At 40.8% G+C, this 21,805-nt stretch overlaps 1 protein-coding gene across 2 annotated transcripts in view; it reads right to left on the bottom strand.

Moving 5' to 3' along the window:
• Positions 1-1,373: 1,373 nt before the first annotated feature.
• nst (phosphoglucomutase 3-like protein nst) overlaps positions 1,374-21,805 on the bottom strand; it is a 138,035-nt gene continuing 117,603 nt past the window's right edge. For both annotated transcript variants that reach the window (XM_067142493.2, XM_067142494.2), the window contains exon 12: positions 1,374-1,579. In XM_067142493.2, the coding sequence (XP_066998594.2) occupies positions 1,444-1,579 (136 nt within the window). In that variant the 3' untranslated portion in view covers positions 1,374-1,443. The remainder of the gene's footprint in view (positions 1,580-21,805) is intronic.

Raw genomic sequence — 21,805 nt, 5'->3', positions numbered from 1 at the left:
TATATACACTTCTATCTTGAAAAGATAGTCTTTGTGAATTGACACGTTGATAGTCGAGAACTATCTGGCACACTAACATAAATGTCTTGAGAGTCCTTGTTTGTTGAAGTGCCTGAATTCCTAAAAAGCAAGTTCAATTGATTGAAGAAATTCCACCTAGCGAAACTAAGGGATCTTGCGTAAATTAGGGAATGAAAATGGCTTGTAAAAGAATTACGGAACATAGGCAGTGGAAACAGGTAAGGGAGCGGTGACCAGAGGTGAAACCTCGTACTGCCAGAAATTCAGTCCACCTGGTCGAAGCACATTTTCAAGAGGAGTAGCCTCCGTGCTCGACGTAGGGTGTATTCTGGAGCTGGACACCGGGGCAAGTGGGCAATTGAGCAGGCAGGGAGCTCCTATTTATAGTACACTCGATGGTCAGGCACGCGCACTGAGGGCTGCGCGTCGAAGCTAGCAGAATGATACACAGGCGCGCGTGCAGCTGGCTGACGGAGCGAGAAAGGGAGCGCCGGACATACAACAATGATGATGATGATGATGATGATGTCATTCAAACAAATGTGAGGGAAACATGAAAAACAAAACAAGTTCCATCAAGACTTTCTATTTGACAACTTAAGATATCTTATAGGACTACCCATGAAAACAATTCCTCAGGACCAGATTTCAAATGATACAGTTTGAGATGGTACCACATCTTTCAATTATTATATGTTCAATCACAAAATCTACGCCATTATACATTTTTAAAAAATAATTTATAGGCAGCCTAGTCACCATGATTGTTAAGGTGTCAAGTTTATATTCCGACATGGCGGTTAATTGCTTTGAGTTCCGTCGGTGGAAACAAAGTTCACCATCAGAATGTTGAATGGCAGGGTAGGAGAGGCGATGGTAATCACGAGAATGTGTGTAAAAAGCCTGGATTCAATTCCAAACCTCTCCACAGTGCTCATATGGTGATTTGTCAATAGGATGGAGATGTTGAGCAATGAGCAGACTCCTATGCACGCTGACACTGGGTTTCACCCTCTTCCTACCTCATTACCATCATTTCACACCCAGATGCACAGGTTGCCCAAAGACGTCAAATAGAAAGACCTGCACTAGGCGAGCCAAACATGTCCTGGACACTCCTGGCACAAAAAGCCATGTGCTAAAAAAAATACAGTAATTAAAAAAGTAATTTATGGATGGTTTGACCTATTTCTTCTTATCATGGTCATCTCTTACAAGCTGCTCTTATGGCAATATTATTATATTTATTATGTCTAACAAAACAATACCCAACTGGAGGATAAATCTTGATTAGCACCACAAAAACTACAGCTGTAAAAAATTCTACAGTAATAAGAACACACATACTCTTTTAATAAACATTTTATTTTCAACAGTTATAAACTATATAACCGTATTACAAATGTCAGTTTATAAAGTGATTTACAAAGATGGAGGATCTCCAACCCCGCCTGCCATGCTGTGCACTGCTCTCCCAACTTCTACAGCCAGTTTGTCTGCTTCAGCTTGTGTGCTGGCCTCTGCATACACTCGCACAACATCTTCTGTTCCCGAAGGCCTGTAAATGCATGAATAAAGATGGCAGATTGTTTCAAGACATTGGATGATTGCCAACAACTGAAATATATCTCACTGCAATATATATGAATAAAATAACTAAAGGTATACATTTTCAATGAAGGAAGTATTGGAAACAAACTAGTGTCAAATCAAATCGTATAAATATAGGAACATGAAAAGGAACACAGAATGAACAGCATGACAGATCAGAGAGATAAGAGGAAGCAACAGAAAGAGGACATCAGGATTAAAGGAAAGGACAATCCCATCTATATACCATCTATATATATCTCTTCTTAATTCTCAATCCTAAGATTGGTTGGCAGCAATTCGTCTTCTGCACTCTTCTCTGTAATCCGCTAATCTCTTCATTTCCACATATGAGCCTGTTCCTACGCCATCTCTGATCTGTCTTGAATATTGCAGTCTAGGTCTTCCTCTTTCTCTTTTACCTGGAATCATTCCTTCCATGACTAACTATGAAACCATTGTGCCTATAGAGATGGCCAATTAATTGGTCTCTTCTTTTCCTTATTGTTGCTAAAAAGGATCTTTTTTCGCCTATTCGTCGAAGAACTTCTTCATTGGTGAGTTTTTCTGTCCATGAGATCTTTTCCATCCTCCTCCAGCACCACATCTCAAATGCTTCCAAACGTTTCTTATCACGTGCACTAATAGTCCACGTTTCTGAACCATACAAGGCCACACTCCAGACACAGCACTTAATAAATCTCTTCTTGGTCTCCACATTTAAAGTCCTTGATGTGAGTAGTATCCTTTTCTTGTAAAAAGCAATTTTTGCTTGGGAAATTCTGCTCTTTATGTCGACTGAACTTTTGCCATCTGGAGTGATTTTACTTCCTAAGTAGGTAAAGACATTTACTTGCCTTAGTGGTATATCACTAATTCTGATGTCGACTGCAATATGCTGGCGGTTGCATACCATAATTTCGGTCTTTTTTGTATTAATTTTCATGTTATACTTATCTCTCAATATCTTATTCATTCTTATTAATGCACTTTGTAGTTTCTCTTCGTTCTCCTCTATGACAGCTATGTCATCAGCAAATCTTATTTTTATTTCTACTCCATTTATCTTTATCCCTTCCATTTCCTCTTTACATACCTCAATGGCTTTCTCAATATACAGGTTGAACAGCACTGGTGACAAATTACATATATATATCAAAATGAATGTTTGGAGCGATCTGGCTAAAAATTTCACAATTTGTTCTTATTACTCCTGGGAGGGTTTAGGAAGTGGTTTGAACGAAATCTGATGGGTAGTTCGGCATAGGGGGTGAGAAGGGTGAAAAAAAAAAAAAAAAAAGTAGGGGAAGGTAAGTGAACCGCATGACAAGTCTGATCAGTAGGTTGCCTAACCAGCAGTATGTGAAGATTACGATATTTTGTTTCTTAAAACTTATCTTCTTTTTCTTCTTCTATAAACGGTATATAAAAATAAAAAGTCCCCATGGCAAAGGGGGTGAGAAGGAGTGAAGAAAGAAAATGTAGAAAATGACAGAGATTACGGGTGAATGTGTGTGTATGTTTCAGCATAGCTCTCAACCAAGCTAGATACACATAACTTATTATCTGGAAAAATTTCTGTGGGCACAAAAAAACCCTAGCACCCTTAAAGGAAGGGGTGAAATCTAAAAATCCAAAAAATGACCAATATTAGCGGCGAGTTCATAGTCTTTGGAGTAGCTGAGATGAACCGTGACACTCTGGATGCCGTTTGAGCCAAAGTTCATTCACAATCGGGATGGAGGTTAGAAGGGGTGAAAGGAAAGTCCAAAATGACCGAGATCATGGATATATGTGTGCATATTCCAGCATAACTCGCAACCAAACATGATATTCATATGACTTACTGTTTGGGAAAGAAAACTATACGGCAAGACATCCCTAACGGCGGAGGTGGAAAGGGGGTGAAATATTAAAAGAATAGAAAACGACCAATATTAAAAGTGAAAATAATGTATGTTATTAAATATAGTTTTTCTTTTGCATTTAATTAAATGGTTTAGAATGGTTCATGATGTGGGTTACTGTAGTCACATCCTAGTTCGTGAACCATGCGCAACGACTGAGTGACCTAGTAAGTGGTCCTCAGAGTCGGGACACCAGTTGCTATGAAATGGGAGTGGGCATCTCGGACATATTCTGAATCGTGGCCCTCCTTGTGCTCAGGCGGCTAAGACTATACAATCCATCGGTGGTCCATAACCCGTTAGAGGAGAGATCCTCACTTGGACTATGTGTAAGTAGGGTAGCATCCTCCTTCATGAATTTACCGAGCTCAGAACACTTTAAGCAAGCCTCGGACCTATGGGAGTAACGGAGTCCCGCCCCCCCTTTGACAGGCGAGGGACTCCTTGGAAACAACTTGGCGAACGAAATGGAATTCAATGGGGAGCTATCGATATTAATGGGGCTTACAGAAGAAAGAAAGTAGAACTGGCTGAGTCAGCAAAGAGGATGCATTTGGATGTGCTAGGAGTAAGTGATATTCAGGTAAGAGGAGATAACAAGGAAGAGATAGGCGATTATAAAGCATACTTGACGGGTGTTAAAAAGGGAAGGGCAGAGTATGAGGTAGAACCGTTTATCAGGAATAACATTGCACTCAACATAGTTTCTGCTAGGCACATAAATGAGCGACTGATGTGGGTAGATTTGGCAATTGGAGGAATTAGGATGAGAATTGTGTCCGTGTATTCACCATGTGAGGGTGCAGATGAGGATGAAGTTGACAAGTTTTATGAAGCATTGAGTGACATCGAGGTCAGGGTCAACGGCAAGGATAGAATAGTGCTAATGGGCAATTTCAATGCGAGAGATGGAAATAGAACTGAAGGGAACGAAAGGGTGATTGGTAAATGTGGGGAAGATATAGAAGCTAATGGGAATGGGAAGTGTTTGCTGGACTTCTGTGCTAGTATGGGTTTAGCTGTTATGAATACATTCTTCAAGCACAAGGCTATTCACAGCTACACATGGGAGGCTAGGGGTACCAGATCCATAATAGACTATATCTTAACAGACTTCGAATTCAGGAAATCTGTTAGGAATGTACGAGTTTTCCGGCGATTTTTCGATGATACAGACCACTATCTGATCTGCAGTGAACTAAGTACAGTGGAACCTCGATTCTCCACTTTTGGAGGGACCACGAAAAAAAAACATAACATGGGAAAACGGAAAATCCGGGAATGAATGAACCATCAACAATTTGGTTAAACATCATAAAAATGAAATATGTATAATTATAATCTTAAAAACACCCCTAAACCAAACTGAACTACAGCCCCAATGGGCCTGTTGAGGTTTGAATGTACAAGCAAATGACGAATACCGGACAGACTAGTAACTAAGTGGAGTTTTACGCTTGTAGATTCCCCTTTTGTTTTTATGTAGTAGTAATAAAGTGTTGTAAGAAAGACGTAGTTATCATTTGCATGTTACAACGCAACATATTGGTGCCAAAAACTCGCTCACGGTTCAAATTACGTATCACTGCATCACGAGACGACGTTCTTTGAACATTCTTAGACGAAAATACGAAGTGGAAAGTGAAGTGAAGAGCAGATTACATTAAATAAGACACGGGACTTCACAACGAGACGCCAGCCAGTAATACCTGATACACGCTTGATAAGTGTAATATTTATTCATTCTGTGAAATATATTAAGAATCGTTTGCTTAACAGAGCATGCTAGCAAAGGAATTCGCAACTACTGCATGGATTGAGTCGAAATTACTGTGAGCATGCACGCATGATTTTCTCATTGTGCAAGAGTAGCCATTTTGAATAGCTATAGAAACGCCATCTGCCACCTTCTAGGTGTTTCCACGATTAAGTACGTGACTAGTGCTGCCATCTGTCAGCACATACTAGAATCAGAACACTGCATACTGCGCTATCTTTACGTCTTCGACATACTACATCACATCAGAACTGACCCACCCCGCCCCTCAGTCGCATACCTACTTGGAAGAGCAATAAATTACCTCACTTCTACTTGACCGGCAATCCATTCACAATGACTGACAATGAACAGCAGCTTAAGAAGCTTAAACGGAAGAGAACAACTCAGCGTAATAATGCTACACGCTTCATCACATTTTTAAAAGGTTGTAATGACTCTACAGACCTCAGTGAGATTCAGCACATCCATGATCGTCTTCAAGATACATTGCAACAGTTAATAGCCTTAGATGACTCTATACATGACCTGTTACAAGATGAAGATTATGAAGCAGACGCATGCACTTGTGAAGAATATATAGATACCTCAAAGTGCGCTATTCAGAAGGCTAATAGCCTTCTCGGAAATAAGAAAGAACAAATTAGCGTGTCTTCTACACCCTGTTCGGACGTTCATCCCATGAATATTCAAGGAGTAAAATTACCAACGATCAGGCTCGAACCGTTCTCCGGCGACATAGAGACTTTGTCTACGTTCTGGGAGCAGTTCCAGTCCTCGGTCGACAAGAACCCATCAGTATCCGACATAAACAAGCACGTGTTCCTGCGAGGGTATCTCGAAGGGGAGCCAAAGCGACTCGTGGATGGCATTGCAGTGCGCGCAGATACCTACGAACAAACGAAGACAATACTGGTAGCACGCTACGGAGACAAGAACAGAATAATCCAGGCCCACCTGGACTTCCTGGAGAATTTAAAGCCTGCATTCTTGGAGACCCCTGAAGAACTAAATATGACATACGTGGAATGCCACCGAAGAGTTCAAGCCCTCAAGGCCCTAGGGGAAGATGTAAACCTGTATGGTCGCGTGCTGGCGCCAAATATCCTAAGAGCATTTCCAGCTGAGATCTGTAGACGTTGGTTGATCCACGCCAAACGCAAAAATATCCCAGAAGGTCATTTGATGACATTAATGGAATTCCTAAATGAAGAGGTAGAAGCAGCACTAAAATCTCAGAAGATACGAGGAGAATTTAGCACGCCACCTCCAACACCCTACAAACCAACAGCGGCTACTCTTCAAGTTACTACGGAAGCAGAAAAATCTAAGGCGAAAAAAAGACAACAGTAACCCCCTTTTGTGCCTTTTGTGAAAGTAGAGGCCACTGGGCGCAAAGATGTAAAGAAATCGCTAACCTTCAGGACAGAATAGACAAGCTAAAACTTTCCAAAAGATGTTTCCTCTGCCTAAATAGGGGCCACAGCGTCCGCCAGTGCTACAAGAAAGGGAATGTTTCATGCGCAAAATGTAAGCAACTTCATCACGTATCAATCTGTAACGCGAACTCTCAACCCACGTCTGTCAGTAAAATAGAAGTTACCACATCAAAATTTTCCTTTCTTCAAACTGCTCGTGTTTGGATCATAGGACCGACGGGAATATCTAAACTAACAAGATGTCTGTTAGAAGTCCAGCTTTATAGCCAAGTCTTTGGTGGATGCTCTTCAACTACGCGTGACTGGTAGTCGAGAACTTGCAGTGACAGCCTTCGAAGCAACATCGAGCATTACCAAGCCACGCCGACTTATCCAGTTTGACACGATTGGATTTTCAACGAAGACAACCGTAACCCTCACGGCCTTCGAAAGCCAGAATACCTATTCCTCTCACCCAAGTATCCCCCAGGATTTCCGGAACCTGACACTCGCAGACCCGCAAATTGACAACGAAGAACCACCTATTGAAATACTAATCGGCGCGGACCATTATTGGAAAATTGTAAAACTGGAACAACCGATGTCAATCACGCCTTCCCTCGTACTGCTACCTACAATCTTCGGCTGGGTACTAACGGGAAACCGGTCTGGAGCTTCAGTAAATCAGGTTACAATGCACCACGTCTCAGTCACTAATAGTGAAATATCTGCAGAAACCATGCGAAGATTCTGGGATCTGGAAACAATTGGCATTCGCGATACACAAAACAGGACACTGAACTATACGGATGCCGCTATACTTCACAAATTTCATGAGACACACCGGATCCTAGACGGAAGAAGAGTTGTATCACTTCCAAGAAAAAAGGACATCGTCTTGTCTGATAACCGGTCAACAGCTGAGAAAAGATTTCAGAGCCTTGAGAAACGAATGGATCAAGATGCGGACTTCCAAACTATGTACCGCACGCATATGTTGGACTACATAGAGAAGGGACAAGTGGAAATAGCTCCGACATTTGAGACTCCCGGAAATGTCTTCTACCTACCACATCACGCTGTGAAGAAGCAAAAGAGAGAGGGCATAAAATGGAGGATCGTGTTCGATGCCTCTTCTCATGAACGAGGCCAACCAGTATGAAATGATGCCCTAGAGATGGGACCAAATCTGCTGCCTGAAATTCTAGCGACGTTGCTCCGTTTTCGAATGCGTCCAAGTGCCATTGTCTGTGATGGAAGTCAAGCCTTTCTACAGCTATCCCTAGATGAAAACGACAGAGATCTCACAAGATTTCTGTGGTACCGAGTCCAAACTACCACTGACGGCACGTACCAGATCACTAGAGACGTCATAACGTATCGCTTCACTCGATTACCGTTTGGACTTACCTGCAGCCCATTCCTTCTGTCCGCTACTCTACGAGAACTGGTTACACTGCATCAAGAGAAATATCCCACTGCAGCAGCACTCCTGGATGGTTGTACCTTTATGGACGACTTCGCAGGGAGCGTCGATAATGATATTTTGGCCGCCGTCGTCTATTATGAACGCACAGGCCTACTTCGACACATCAAACTTCCGTTGTCAAAATGGTTTACAAATTCAGAGCCACTGAGAGCCATCTGGAGAGCAGAAGGTCGAGAGGTGAAATCGGAAACACGAGTCCTTCGTGTTAATTGGAATACGGAATCTGACTACCTCTTCGCAACTCCAGGCGATATGACCGCCGTACTACTTGACCAGCCAGCAACTAAACGCCACCTTCTGCAAGTTACTGCCAGAATTTACGACCCTTTAGGGCTGTTTTCCCCCATTCTGATCACCGGAAATATCCTCTTCCAAGACACTTGGTGCAAGGGACTGCAATGGGATGAAATCCTCCCAACTGTCCTAAGCCAGAGGTGGCAAGCTTGGACATCTAACCTGCCGTATTTGTCTTCCATCCGCATTCCAAGATGAATTGGTATATCTAAATTTAACGACGATTTATCCGTGCACGTGTTTTGTGATGCTTCCGAAAGGGCATATGGTACTGCGCTGTACGTTCGGATGACTACCAAAAACACTTCCTCCGTCACGCTGGTTTGCAGTAAAAACCGATTATCACCCGTGAAGAAAGTCACACTTCCACAGACTGGAATTGCTTGCAGCCTTGCTTGGATCCCGTCTTCTTCACTACTTTTGCCACGAGACTTGGAGTCGAGTCCTCTTGTGCCACCTCATGGAGTGACTCAACCGTCACATTAGGATGGATCCGCAACAATCCAAACCGCTGGAAGACCTTTGTCTGCAACCGCGTGACAGAGATTCAGACGCATACTGTGTCCAGTCAGTGGAGACACTGCCCCGGCATCGACAATCCTGCTGATTGCCTCTCCAGAGGAATTACATCCCAAGATCTAGCTTCGAGGGATTCATGGTGGTACGGTCCTTCCTGGCTTGCCGAACATCCAAACTCCTGGCCCCGTGACGTCACTGTCCCGGACATGACCCTGCCAGAAGAAAAGAAGACGTTTCAAGTCCTAGTAGCCACAGCTCCAGAACCATTGCTCCTCGCGTCACGTTTCAGTTCGTACTGGAAGATATTACACGTTACCGCATGGGTCCAACGTTTTGTTATGTGTATGAAGAAGAAAGAAAAGGGCAGCGGAAATTATTTAACTGCCGAAGATATAAAAAATGCCAGAGTGTATTGGATACGTCAGGTTCAAGAGGAATGCTTCACTGCTGAACTGGCAGCCTTGAAGAAAAATCATCAGTTGCCAAAATCATCCAAGATTTTGCGATTCAATCCCTTCTTACAAGATAGTATTATTCGTCTTGGTGGCCGCCTACAATTTGCAGACTTGACAAATGCTGAGAAACACCCAGTGCTTTTGGATGGATCGCACACTTTCACGCACCTGCTAATTCGGCAGACCCATATCAGACTCCATCACTTGGGCGTACGCATAATACTCACTGAACTTCGCAATGAATTTTGGATTCTACGAGCCCGCCAAATCATCAAAAAGGTGTTGCACAGATGCCTGCCGTGCAAAATATCCCATAAGAAAAGGTGTGAGGAGGTAGAAGCCCCATTGCCTTTAGATCGCGTTTGTCCTATTCGACCATTTACTGTGACCGGAATCGACTTCGCAGGCCCACTCTATGTCAAGTCAGAGAACACGACCAAGAAGGTTTACATCGTTCTGTTCACGTGTGCAACCGTGAGAGCTATACACCTGGAACTCTCAACGGACTTAACCACCGACAGATTCTTAATGGCTTTTCAACGCTTCGTAGGACGACGAGGTGTCCCACACACTATATACACCGACAATGCTCAAACATTCCAAGCAGCAAACAGAGAACTCCGACTCTCAGACGTGCTCAGCAGTTCGAAGACTCATGAATATATGGCACATCACAATGTGACATGGAAGTTTATACCTTCACGGGCGGCTTGGTGGGGAGGATGGTGGGAGAGAATGATTGGCTCCACTAAGCGCTGCCTTAGAAAGGTTCTAGGTCGTTCACAGGTCGATGAAGAGGGTCTCCGCACAGTTCTAATCAGCATTGAAGCCACCCTGAATTCACGTCCCATTGTCCAAGACGAAAGTAACTCCGAAGTGTTAACACCCTCACATTTCCTCAACGGCGAGAAACTCGCGACCATTCCAGTTGGACCTGAGCCAGTAAATAAGAAAGACCTTACAAGGGAATTTCGCACGAAGATGAAAATGGTTGAAGACTTTTGGCGAAGGTGGAAAAAGGAATACCTCCTTCAGCTGCAGAACTACCATGAGGTCAAGTCTCCAACCGGAAAACATCTGAGACTTCGAGTAGGAGATGTTGTCCTCTTACAAGAAGACGTCCTGCCTAGCCATATGTGGAAAAGAGCCCGAGTCAACGAAGTCCTTCAGGGGAGAGACGGCCGAGTGAGGACAGCCATCCTGTGTCTGCCAGATGGTTCAAGAATCAGCCGACCGGTGCAACTGGTGATTCCTCTCGAAATCGACCAGGGTGGGGAAGATGTTGAGGTTTGAATGTACAAGCAAATGACAAATACCGGACAGACTAGTAACTAAGTGGAGTTTTACGCTTGTAGATTCCCCTTTTGTTTTTATGTAGTAGTAATAAAGTGTTCTAAGAAAGACGTAGTTATCATTTGCACGTTACAACGCAACAGGACCTTCTGCCTACCAAGCGACCACTGCTCGGTTCGAAGACCTGCAGATTACGAGGTGACACATGGTCAGTGTCACGAATCCTCTCGGCCGTTATTCCTGGCTCTCTAAACTGGGATCGCCATCTCATCATTAAATAGCTTCTCAATTAAAGGTAATCGTAGAATGAGTGAACCTGGAGCCAGTTCTCATATCTAGGTAAAAATGCCTGACCTGGGCGGTAATCGAACCTGGGCCCTCGGGTGAGAGGTAGGCAAGTTAGATCGCGGGGCTGCCTTCAAACATTAAATTAATTACCGATACGCGACTTAAAAATCTCAAAACTTTACATTCAGTTTTACTGGGGAAACTTTGTTAGTTTTCCCTGAAAACTTCTTTCAGTTCAACAACTTTGATCAGCAAAACTCTTCAAAAAACCTAATACCCAAAATGCCAAACCAAACAACAATCGACCACAAGTAGTTTTTAATTCTCTAATCTAATAAAATAAAGCACATTAGACACAAAAGCGTCCAATATGATGGCAAAATCCCTTTTTTATTTTATTTTTATCTTCCATTGTAATTTGGTCACTGGTATACTGTTCGTAGTCAGTTTACATATATCATGTACTGTGTAAATTAGGCCTACATAGACTTTTAAAGGTTATGTTGAACTTGAGAATATGGTTTTGAATGTAAGTATCGATTCCCAAGTTCTTGAATGCATTATATTCAATCCTGCCCATCACTAATCACAATCAAATTGGAAAGAGAAAAAATATTATTTAACACTTCCGAAATTAAGGTCATTCGCGAGCTTGAACTCAGCTGGAAAGCGCACTCGCTGTACAAGTTGGTACGAGTGCGAAATGATACAAGGTTTTTAAATGTAACATGCGCAAATAAAAAGACTGCAGTTTTTATAGCATTTTAACACAAAAACGTGCAATTCCCAGTCTTATATTAGGGCCAAAACAGTAATAGGCAATCCCAAAACCTCCCATGGCTTTATGTATCTAAGGTGCAACATCTTTTCTGGTCTCGATAATATACTGTAATTGTACATGATAATATTAAAATACTAAATTTGTGTTCCTTAAAAAGGAGCAATTTTTATTCCTGCCTGAAAGCCCACCGACTATACAGTGTCCTGAGTGAAGTGTCAAAAACTAGTTCCGCATTACACCCAAAAAAAGTAAAAATAAATAAACATCTAACCCTGGACATAATGTAGATGTTTTGCAAGTATGAACATTTGACGAAACTCCTTCCAATTGTTACGGACACTCTGCTTTATGATTTCCAAGCATTCTCTAAACTATACCACCCGAATGCGATGCTAAGATGGTCCCTTATGCAAGTTCATCCACTAATCGCTTTTCCAGTACCGTACAGTACTTCCTTAAATTTCCGCAATGGCGGGATGTTAACACCAAAATCCGTAAGTATGCCGTAGCCGTCCTTTCGTAAGGTACAGTTTCTTGAAAAACACGTGATCGGGAATTTAGCGTTGATGGGACTGAAATTTCTGGACAGTTGATCCGGGAAACAATTTCTTCGAGGAACGGATAATGCGGGATTTTTACAACGTGATCTAATTAGGATGCTTGCGGGACCACGTAATTTGAACGAATAATATGGGAAAAACGTTGTTTCCAGGAACGTATAATCGAGGTTCTACTGTATCTCTAGGCCAAGGGTAGAGAAAGTGAAATCTGTCTGCAAACGAATAAGGGTAGAAAATCTCCAGGACGAAGAAATTAGACAGGAGTACATGGATATGATTAGTGAGAAGTTTCAAACAGTAGACAGTAAGCAGGTTCAGGAGATAGAAAGTGAATGGGTGGCATACAGGGATGCTGTAGTAGAAACAGCAAGGGAATGCCTAGGAACAGCTGTTTGTAAAGATGGGAAAAGGCGAACATCTTGGTGGAATGATGAATTGAGAGCAGCTTGTAAACGTAAAAAGAAGGCTTATCAGAAATGGCTCCAAACAAGGGTCAAGGCAGACAGGGACTTGTACGTAGATGAAAGAAACAGAGCGAAACAAATGCTTGAATCCAAAAAGAAGTCGTGGGAAGATTTTGGTAATAACCTGGAAAGGCTAGGTCAAGCAGCAGGGAAACCTTTCTGGAAAGTAATAAAGAATCTTAGAAAGGGAGGGAGTAATTCAGATGAACTCATAATAGATCCCAGGGAATCACTGGACAGGTGGAGGGAATATTTTTAACATCTTCTCAACATAAAAGGAAATCTTCCTGGTGGTGAAGAGAATAGCCTAGCTCATGGGGAGGAGGAAAATGATGATGGTGAAATTACGCTTGAGGAAGTGGAAAGGATGGTAAATAAACTCCACTGTCATAAAGCAGCAGGAATAAATGAAATTAAACCTGAAATGGTGAAGTATAGTGGGAAGGCAGGGAAGAAATGGTTTCATAGAGTAGTAAGATTAGCATGGAGTGTTGGTAAGGTACCTTCAGATTGGACAAAAGCAGTAATTGCACCTATCTATAAGTAAGGGAACAGGAAAGATTGCAACAACTATTGAAGTATCTCAATGGTTAGTATACCAAGCAAAGTATTCACTGGCATCTTGGAAGGGAGGTTCAATCAGTAGTTGAGAGGAAGTTGGATGAAAACCAGTGTGGTTTCAGACCACAGAGGGGCTGTCAGGATCAGATTTTCAGTATGCGCCAAGTAACTGAAAAATGTTACGAGAAGAATTAATAATAATAATGCTATTTGCTTTACGTCCCACTAACTACTTTTAGGTCTTCGGAGACGCTGAGGTGCCGGAATTTAGTCCCGCAGGAGTTCTTTTACGTGCCAGTAAATCTACCGACACGGGGCTGTCGTATTTGAGCACCTTCAAATACCACCGGACTGAGCCAGGATCGAACCTGCCAAGTTGGGGTTAGAAGGCCAGCGCCTTAACCGTCTGAGCCACTCAGCCCGGCACGAGAAGAATTGGCAGTTGTGTTTATGTTTCATAGATCTAGAGAAAGCATATGACAGGGTACGGAGGGAAAAGATGTTCGCCATACTGGGAGACTATGGAATTAAAGGTAGATAATTAAAATCAATCGAAGGCATTTATGTTGATAATTGTGCTTCAGTGAGAATTGATGGTAGAATGAGTTCTTGGTTCAGGGTACTTACAGGGGTTAGACAAGGCTGTAATCTTTCACCTTTGCTGTTCGTAGTTTACATGGATCATCTGCTGAAAGGTATAAAATGGCAGGGAGGGATTCATTTAGGTGGAAATTTAGTAAGCAGTCTGGCCTATGCTGATGACTTGATCTTAATGGCAGATTGTGCCGAAAGCCTGCAGTTAAATATTTTGGAACTTGAAAATAGGTGCAATGAGTATGGTATGAAAATTAGCCTTTCGAAAACTAAATTGATGTCAGTAGATAGGAAATTCAACAGAATTGAATGTCATATTGGTGATACAAAGCTAGAACAGGTCAATGATTTCAAGTATTTAGGTTGTGTGTTCTCCCAGGATGGTAATATAGTAAGTGAGATTGAATCAAGGTGTAGTAAAGCTAATGCAGCGAGCTTGCAGTTGCGATCAACAGTATTGTGTAAGAAGGAAGTCAGCTCCCAGACGAAACTATCTTTACATCGGTCTGTTTTCAGACCAACTATGCTTTACGGGAGTGAAAGCTGGGTTGACTCAGGATATCTTATTCTTAAGTTAGAAATAACAGACATGAAAATTGCGATAATGATTCCTGGTACAAACAGATGGGAACAATGAGAGGAGGGTACTCGGAATGAGGAGATAAAGGCTAATTTATTAATGAACTCGATGGATGAAGCTGTATGCATAAACCAGCCTCGGTGGTGGGGTCATGTGAGGCGAATGGAGGATGATAGGTTACCAAGGAGAATAATGGACTCTTGTTATGGAGGGTAGGAAAAGTAGAGGGAGACCAAGATGACGATGATTAGACTCAGTTTCTAACGATTTAAAGATAAGAACTAAATGAGGCCACAGCACTAGTTGCAAATAGAGGTTTAGTAAATTCACAGAGGCTTGCAGACTGAACGCTGAAAGGCATAACAGTCTATAATGATAATGTATGTATAAATGTATGTTTAGAAACATCTTACGAGGTTGAATTAATAAACACGGGCGAAGCTGCGGGCGCCTGCTAGTCTTCAAATAAACAGGCTCTCTCGTAATCAATTCCAGTTCTTTTACATCCATCTTCAGTCAAAATCAGGGAAGTGTTGGATAAGAAGAAACATGACCCCTCACTAAGTGATGATGTCCACCTTCCTTATGAAGCTGCGAAGCAGAAACAAGAGATGGCAGTGGTAATGCATTCTATATGTCAATGGTTCAGTGAATCCCCTGGAAACAGATAAGTCTCAGTAAAATGGTTTATCAAGAATGTATTTCTTTAATTAGCTCTGTATTTTTGCATGCATAGTGATAATTTTGACATCAACACTCGGTTGCTCTCTGGAACCAGCAAAGAGGTGCAATTTCAGGACTGAGGAAGTGGGACATGAGGAGGGTGCGCACGGCGAGAGGCTATGAGAAGCAGGGCAAACATAGCCCAGGAATCGCTGGCAAGTGGACCAGCAACAGATACGAGTTACATCGAGTTGTCCTGAAATTAGCCAAAGCACTGTCAGAGTGTGCAGTTAAAATTTGCCATAAGGTTTTGAAGGGATTTTAAAATCACAATTTTGAGATTCTTGTGTAATTAACTGCAATGAAGCAGAATATTTTGGCAACTACGATTTGTATAACATCAATAGTTGTACGTAGCCTAAGTTTATGTAAATGAAACTTTAAATCAGTAATACATGTTTTATGACAAGTAGACAGCAAATTACATCAAGACAAATAACAGTAGTCTGCCTAACACGTTCTTGAAGCAGTTATTCCTAGGCAAGCAACGTCTTCAAAATCGAAGGAAAGTTGCGCTGCTAATCAAGCAATGTCACTATTTTACATCTATGTAAACATCAAGTTATTTTCCACAGCAGTGAACGTGCGCCGCCACTGGATGTAGAACAACTGGGATTGATGACGAGAGAGAGTATTTGTTTGAAGACGGCGTGTATGAAGATGCAGACAGTGTCCTTGTCCTTTAGTGTTTTCATGTGTGTCCTCTTCTCTTTCTGTTTCCACAATGACCAGTTACTTTGTTCATTTTAATGTGTGTGTTTCACTTCTTGTTCCTATCTCAATAAATATGGTTTTCAATGGAAGGAATACGTATGGATTCTTACCACTGCAAAGAATACATCATACATTCATGCAGGAAGTGATTTCAGTGGTGATGAGCACCGCGACTTGAAATTTAAAAAAGTATCTCTCTCCCCTGAATGCAAGACGACCCCCAATTTTTCTTCAAAAAATTAAATCAGGCTTAAAAAGTGCTTTGTGAAATCATATGAACGCCTTTCTTGTACAGTACACAATTTTAGACTGTCTTTGTCTTCACGCAAACGCCTAACATTGTACTTAATTATGCCATATTTTCCTGCGGCTGCACAATTATTCTTTATTTCTGTGAATTTAATAACTATTAATTTAAAATTGGCATCATAATATCAAAGAGAACCCGTTGAAAAATTGCTGGCAATACCTGTTCCACGTGTCTCTACAATACGATGATCCATCGTGAAAATATTCCTGCTGTCTATAAAACTTAATTTTACTAAGTATCAGGTACAATAGATGGGTTATAACTCTGCCACTGAGTAGCTTTGACCTTGCTAGGAACTTGAAGGACCAAATGTTTTGATGTCATTCTACGAATCTGAGAAATGTTTTTGTAGAGGCTACTAGAATGTAATTCTGTCTTTACTATTTCCCGAGAACCAGTAGCGTTACACAGAGATACTGAACAACCAGTTGCCGGGGCTAATGATGTGTAATAAAGACGCGGATGCTGATTGTTAAGTTTTGTGTGCGCGTGAGCAGGGGGTGAAGGGAAGTAGCGTGGTATTCATTACTGTTACATCGTGAATGCAAGATGGCCCTTGATTTATCACATGAGATTCTCAGAAAAAAGCATCGCCTTGGATTCGGAGAAATAGTGTATATACTCTGGTTCTCTAATTACTTCAGACCCTAGAGAGACCTGTCAGATCAACAAGGTTGAAAGAGGAACATCCAATCTAACTGCAAACTATCCAAACATCAGGATGTCAAATTTTGTCCTGTAGGAGTTCTTCAATGTGTTGCAAGCCAACAATAAGGAATAATAATAATAATAATAATAATAATAATGATAATGTTATGGGCTATACGTCCCACTAACTACTTTTTTCGGTTTTTGGAGACGCCGAGGTGCTGGAATTTAGTCCAGCAGGAGTTCTTTTACATGTCAGTAAATTTACTGACATGAGACTGACGTATATGAGCACCTTCAAATACCACTGGACTGAGCCAGGATCGAACCTGCCAAGATGGGGTCAGAAGGCCAGCGCCTCAACCGCCTGAGCCACTCAGTCCGGCAAAAATAAGGAGATGTCACATTTAAACATCCTCAAATGATACCTACCTCAGCTGGGATTGAACCAGCTATTTTTGTAACAGAAGGCTAACTGACATATGAGCTAATGTTAGGAAATTTATGAGGAAAATACATAACTGATAAAGAGTTTTATATATACAGTGGATTCTGGTTAATTCAACACTGAATCATTTGAAAATTGGATAATTAGAACAAAAGTTTATCCCCTTGAAACTCCTAATGAATGCACAAAAATCATATTTAATTTGAATTTTCAAAGCTTAAATCTGGATAACTCGAAGTCAGGATTTTATTGCAATTTACTTTTATAATGGTTCCACGAATTGAAGCCTTCAGGTAGTTGCTACTGTTAACAGACTTAACCTTTATCTCTGCAACTGTCCACGAATGTAGGATCGGCATGGACTTTACCATCGCTTGTCTACGGGCATCCATACTTAGCCACCGGAAAACTTCCACTTCCCCCATCCCAAAATCGTCAACTCTGCAAGAAGTGCTACAAAATTCCTATCCATTCAATCATGAAGAAGAGAGTAGTCATGGCGTCATACAAGAGCCTGTATCGACCACGTGTAAAGCTTTCAAAATGGTAGCAAGTTTAAGAAGATTTGTTGAAGCTCACTCAAATGTTTATAGCGACACGTTCCAAGCTTTAAACGAAACAGAAGATTTTGTCTAAAATAAACAAACAAAAATCAATAACATTTTTAGGTAAGCAATGGAATTAGGGTATACATGTGTTAAATTGTGTGTTAATGTTTTACTAGTGTTTATGCAGTACATTTTTGTGTGAAAAGTACAGGACAACATGGCAGCTGTTAAGCTACGGTAGAATGCAGAATACTGTAATAACACTACCCAGCATGATTTTTGCATCAAAGCATCTGATATGTGATTTTAACTAAATAAGGTCTCCTGATTTCAGAAATATCATTGGCTCTATTGTATCACATCTAGTTTTCGTGTTATTTGCCATTTACTGTCTGAAAATGTGTCATTGCGGCACAGTGCTGCTTTGTTATAACAGCGAATCGGCTGTTGTTAGAGTGGCCGTGGTTATCTTAAAGGCTACTTCATAACTGAAACATTCTAGCTTCGATTCCTGTGGCACATTCCATTTCACTAAAAGAAAATTATATCACAGTGCAAACCGTTTTAGATAAAATCAAATATCATGAGCACCGGTGGGATGTGTGTAGTGACTTGAAGGTGTGTGGTATTGTATTAGGACAACAAGCAGGCTACACTAAACTCCCTTGTTATTTATGTGAATGGAACAGCAGAGCTAGGGGCAAACACTGGTCTACACCTTCCTGGCCCAAGAGACAAGTTTTGACACCTGATGTGAAAAATGTTACAAATGCTGCCTTAGTTGATGCAAAAAAAATTATTCTGTCACCACTACACATCAAACTGGGAATCATGAAGCAGTTGGTTGAGGCCTTGGACAAAAGTAGCCCCTGTTTCAGGTACATTGCAAGCAAATTTCCACATTTATATGATGCAAAAGTTAAGGAAGGCTTTTTTAATGGACCACAAATTAGAAAGCTTCTGAAAGACAGAAACTTTGAACAGACGATGAATGCCGTGGAACTTGCTGCATGGAATTCAATAAGAGACGTCATAACGAAGTTCCTAGGAAATGTAAAGGATGAACAATACTAAACAACAGTGAAAACGATGTTGGATGATATGAAAGAGTTGGGGTGTAGAATGAGCCTGAAACTGCACTTCGTTCATTCTCACCTCGATCACTTTCCGGAAAATCTTAGGGCTGTTAGTGAACAGATGGTAGAGAGGTTCCACCAGGACATCAGGGAGGCAGAAAGAAGATACCAGGGGAGGTGGGATGAACCAATGATGGCCGACTACTGTTGGTGTTTGAAAAGAGAAGGCAAACTTGATGCAGTCAGATGCTGGGCAGCCAAGCGTTCATTCCAAGAGGACGTCTAGGACCGTTAAAGTTTATTTTGTTCACAATCATGAATTCATAAAGATACTGAATAAAAGTTACATTGTTTGCTAGTAAATCACATTTAATTGTCAAAATAAATTGCTTTCATTGCCAGAGCTGTTTGTTTGTGTGTTTTCGTGTAAATCAGTATTATATTACAATAAATGCTAAACATTTCATTGTAATTATATACTCAATAATTACTCATTGTATATAATAATTCAAGACAATATTCAACTATTTCAAAATATATATAATACAAAAAAATTATACATATTTCCAAAATTATCAACATTTTAAGTACTTTTTAAATGCAATATCCAGGTCTATCTCTTACTAGCTGACTCGACAGATATCGTTCTGTCAAAAATAAATGACAATGGAACGAACTGAAATTCAGTCTGTACTGCACGCAAAAATCAGAATGCAAATGACTACATTATCAACATCAAATGAGTTAATTTTCTACTGCTACCAAAAGTTAGTAACAAACTAGTGGAAAAACGTGTTTTCATTACCTGCAATATTAATATCTTGATTGTGAATAAGGAAATGCTCAAATAGGTCACAGCATATCACAACGCAGAAATAACCCCAACTGAGTGTAACGTAGATGGGAACTGTTCAGCAGGTCTTCAAAACCCTCACAGAACCATGATTATCCCCCATTGCAAATTAAGTAATTTGATAAGTTGATGGCGTGAAGATAATGTGGCAAAAGTTACTCCTCTTTCTCGTAGGAAATAACTATCATAGAAAACACCGATTTCAATGAACACTATGAAGATATTTTTTCATTGCAAAGCTTTAAGGTACACTATATTTTTTGTTTGATTACCTGACGCGTAAACGAACAGAGTTGATGGTTTTCCAACACGGGAACAGGCAACATACAATTGGCCATGCGAGAAACATGGGTGTTCAAGATTAATGCTGCAAACACTAAATGAATGCCCCTGGGATTTATTTATGGTCATAGCAAAAGCGACCCGCATTGGAAGCTGCAGTCGTTTAAATTCAAATGATATGTCAGTCGGAATCATAGAGATGCGTAGTATCAAAACGTTTTCTCCTTGATACTTCCCCGTTAGAATGGTTGCTTCGATCACGTTCAGTAATGTTTTCACCGCTAGCCGTATGCCATTACAAATTTAAACATAGGAATTTCATTTTGTCTGTATTGAACTGAGAAAGGATGTTAGGAAAAACTTAAAACGGTCCACCTTTTCAATACAAAAATGTTATATTTATTTATAACATGTATTTGCACTTGGAACTAGTTTCGACGCTGTGTTTGCGTCATCATCAGCCAAAATGTGGGAAATAGGCAAGATGTAGGCATTTATATTACACAAGGCGTTACATTAAACAATACACATCTTATAAGGAGATAAAAACAGGGACGAATATAGAAACAAATGAATCGTTGAGAAAACAAAAGTTATACATATTAAAAATAACCTTAACTACATATCTTGCAGTGCGAAAGTGTTCTTCTTGAATGATTCTTGAATATATAAAAAACACACGCGCACACATTTCTGGAGAGCCAGCAGGCAGGACAAAGTAAAGTGAAACCTTAAGAGTTCTTCTGAGAAGAGTTCCTCATTTTTTCTATGCTCCGACTAACTAATGAAGTCTCCCTTGAGTTCCTGATAAACATACATAACAGGAAATTCTCCTTCACTCTCAACAATAGCTCTAAAGACCAACGGTAAAATTTTTATTTTAAATATTGTGCAGAGACGTGAAAGCATGATTTTGAACATGATAGAACTCCTTCATATAACCCAGTTTTTTAATACAAGGTGTTGCATTAAATAATACACATCTTACGAGGAGATGAAAACAGGGACGAATGTAGAAACACATGCATCGTTGAGAAGGCAAGTTATACATATTAAAAATAAGCTTAACCACATAACTTCATTCAAGGCAAATATTTTCGCACTGCTTCCTGAATACAAAACGCGCGCGCGCGCACACACTTCTAAAGAGCCAGCAGGCAGGAAAAAGTAAGGTGAAACCTTAAGAGTTCTTCTGAGAAGAGATCATCATTCTTTCTATGATCTGACTAACTAATGAAGTCTCCCTTGAGTTCCTGATAAACATACACAACAGGAAATTAAACAATACACATCTTACAAGGAGATGAAAACAGGGAAAGTTATACATATTAAAAATAACCTTAACCACACATCTTGTAGTGCGAAAATATTCGTCTTGAATGATTCATGAATACAAAACACACGCGCATACATTTCTGAAGAGCCAGCAGGCAGGAAAAAGTGATGTGAAACCTTAAGAGTTCTTCTGAGAAGAGTTCATTTTTTATGTTCCGACTAACTAATGAAGTCTCCCTTGAGTTCTTGATAAACATGCACAACAGGAAATCCTCCTTCCCTTTCAACAATAGCTATAAAGACCACGGTAAATTTCATTTTTAAATATTGTGCAGAG

The sequence above is a fragment of the Anabrus simplex genome, chromosome 3 (assembly GCF_040414725.1).
Source record: "Anabrus simplex isolate iqAnaSimp1 chromosome 3, ASM4041472v1, whole genome shotgun sequence".
Classification (NCBI taxonomy): Eukaryota; Metazoa; Arthropoda; class Insecta; order Orthoptera; family Tettigoniidae; genus Anabrus; species Anabrus simplex.
This window is presented reverse-complemented; position numbering and strand designations above follow the sequence as displayed.